Source organism: Rhagoletis zephyria, unplaced genomic scaffold, assembly GCF_001687245.7.
Source record: "Rhagoletis zephyria isolate East Lansing unplaced genomic scaffold, Rhagoletis_zephyria_1.1 Rzeph_scaffold_00341, whole genome shotgun sequence".
In the NCBI taxonomy this organism is placed as follows: Eukaryota; Metazoa; Arthropoda; class Insecta; order Diptera; family Tephritidae; genus Rhagoletis; species Rhagoletis zephyria.
Window position 1 is genome coordinate 297,583 of NW_016157425.1, and position 1,758 is coordinate 299,340.

General features: G+C 37.1%; 1 protein-coding gene across 1 annotated transcript in view; it reads left to right on the forward strand.

Moving 5' to 3' along the window:
• The window catches only part of LOC108359118 (uncharacterized), a gene marked incomplete at its 3' end in the record, with an annotated part of 92,787 nt that extends 91,733 nt beyond the window's left edge, over positions 1–1,054 (forward strand). The window contains exon 5 of the mRNA XM_017610797.1: positions 979–1,054. Coding sequence (XP_017466286.1) covers positions 979–1,054 — 76 coding nt within the window. The remainder of the gene's footprint in view (positions 1–978) is intronic.
• Between the last annotated feature and the right edge of the window lie 704 nt (positions 1,055–1,758).

Consider the following 1,758-nt stretch of genomic DNA (forward strand, 5'->3'; position numbering starts at 1 on the left):
AAACAGTAAGTGTGGCACCTTTCTGAAATCTTTATTAAATGAGCAATTTTTTTATGTAATGTAAAGTTATAGCTCAGTACATTTTTTTCACCCGAGATAGTCAAATTTGGGGAAGAAAATATCAAAAAGTTAAAAATCCAGAAATAGTCCTAATTTTATGATGGTTCCTTAATTTATTTTAACTACATTGCATTTGAGTATGGAGAGGCAACTATCTGGAAGTATTTTACATAAAAAATTTACTAAGTATTGCCCGGTTTGTAGTTGCAGTTAAAGAAAACACATGAAAAGGCACGATTTTATTTAAATTCGAAAAAAATGTAAATATTTCAAAACCGGTGACACTTTTACCTGAAAATTTTTTGTTTATCAGTGAGCTCATCCCCCCCCCCACCTACCTTCCCCTAAAGTTTGGCACGTTACTTCTGGGACACCCTGTATAAATTAATAGCCGTTTTCGTTGTTCGGAGTTAACTCAAAAACTACTGAATAGTCAGTCAAATTTTCAGAGGTTATACCTTGAATATATGGTCCTATTATAGGCTAGCAGAAAACTCGCTAGGTGGCGCTGGGGTCGAGCTATTTATAAAAGTCGTATTTATTAACCGATTTCCTTCAAACTTAAAACGTTTGCTATCTCCATTATGAGAAATACGTATGCGAAAAATAGACCCGCTAGGTGACGCTGGAGTCGAGTTATTTATAAAAATCGTATTTATGAACCGATTTCTTTTATATCCAAAATGTAAGCTACCAGCATGATGGAAAATACGTTTACCAAAAATAGGCCCGCTAGGTGGCGCTCGAGTCAAATTATTTATAAAAGTCGTATTTATAAACCGATTTCGTTCAAATTCGCAAAGTGAGCTACCTGTATGATGAAAAATTCGTTTCCTAAAAACGAGCTCGCTATATTGTATAAAATCTGATTTAAATTCATAATACGTATTGATTTCATGACAAGCAGTAGTTTTCCAGAGGCTACTAATGGATTGCGCTGTAGCGGCTAAATGGAGGATTCATTTAAGTATGCATGTAAAGACTGCAACATTGTGTAAGCGCACCTTTACCTGACGCCCCCATACACCCTAAATGCGACCTTGCACCTACCTCCGATTGACGAAATTGCTCGGGGCGGCCGTTAGTACAGCAGTAAGACTCAAAGAAACCAGTTCATAAATATTAAGGCAAATTGTTAAATTGACAAGGAAAGATTCGACCACATCCGTAAAAAAAGGAACACGGTAGGTATATCATTGGCTTCATTTGAACGATATTTAAGAGATCATACGACTCATTTAGTCAGTGTACGGGAAAACTTTTCATCCTGTGGGGGGCGAGGATTCTTGGCCCTCCTATAACTGAAAACGCTTATCTCTGCTCCTTAGTTTCCTTATAAGGACTTTTATGGGCTTACATTGTTTACGGACCAATGTTGAAGTTGCAAGACCATAGAAGAATATTACGCACGCTTGGCAGAGATCTTACAGGTGGAAATAAGACCATCGGTAAAACTCATGACATCGAAAGGGATTATTATTCCATATGGTATAACAGCACTACTATTCTTGGCCTATGTGTGAGGAGGATTCTGCTCTTTAGTTGTTTCAATTTAAACTGCTTTTGCTTTTAAACGCTATTTTTGTATTGGCCAACGCAAAGATCTTATTTGGCGCCGCGAAGCAAGCGGGCATTGGCTAGTTTATTATAATTATACTGAAGTGTAATGTGCTATAAAAACACCAAGCACTGCTCCAT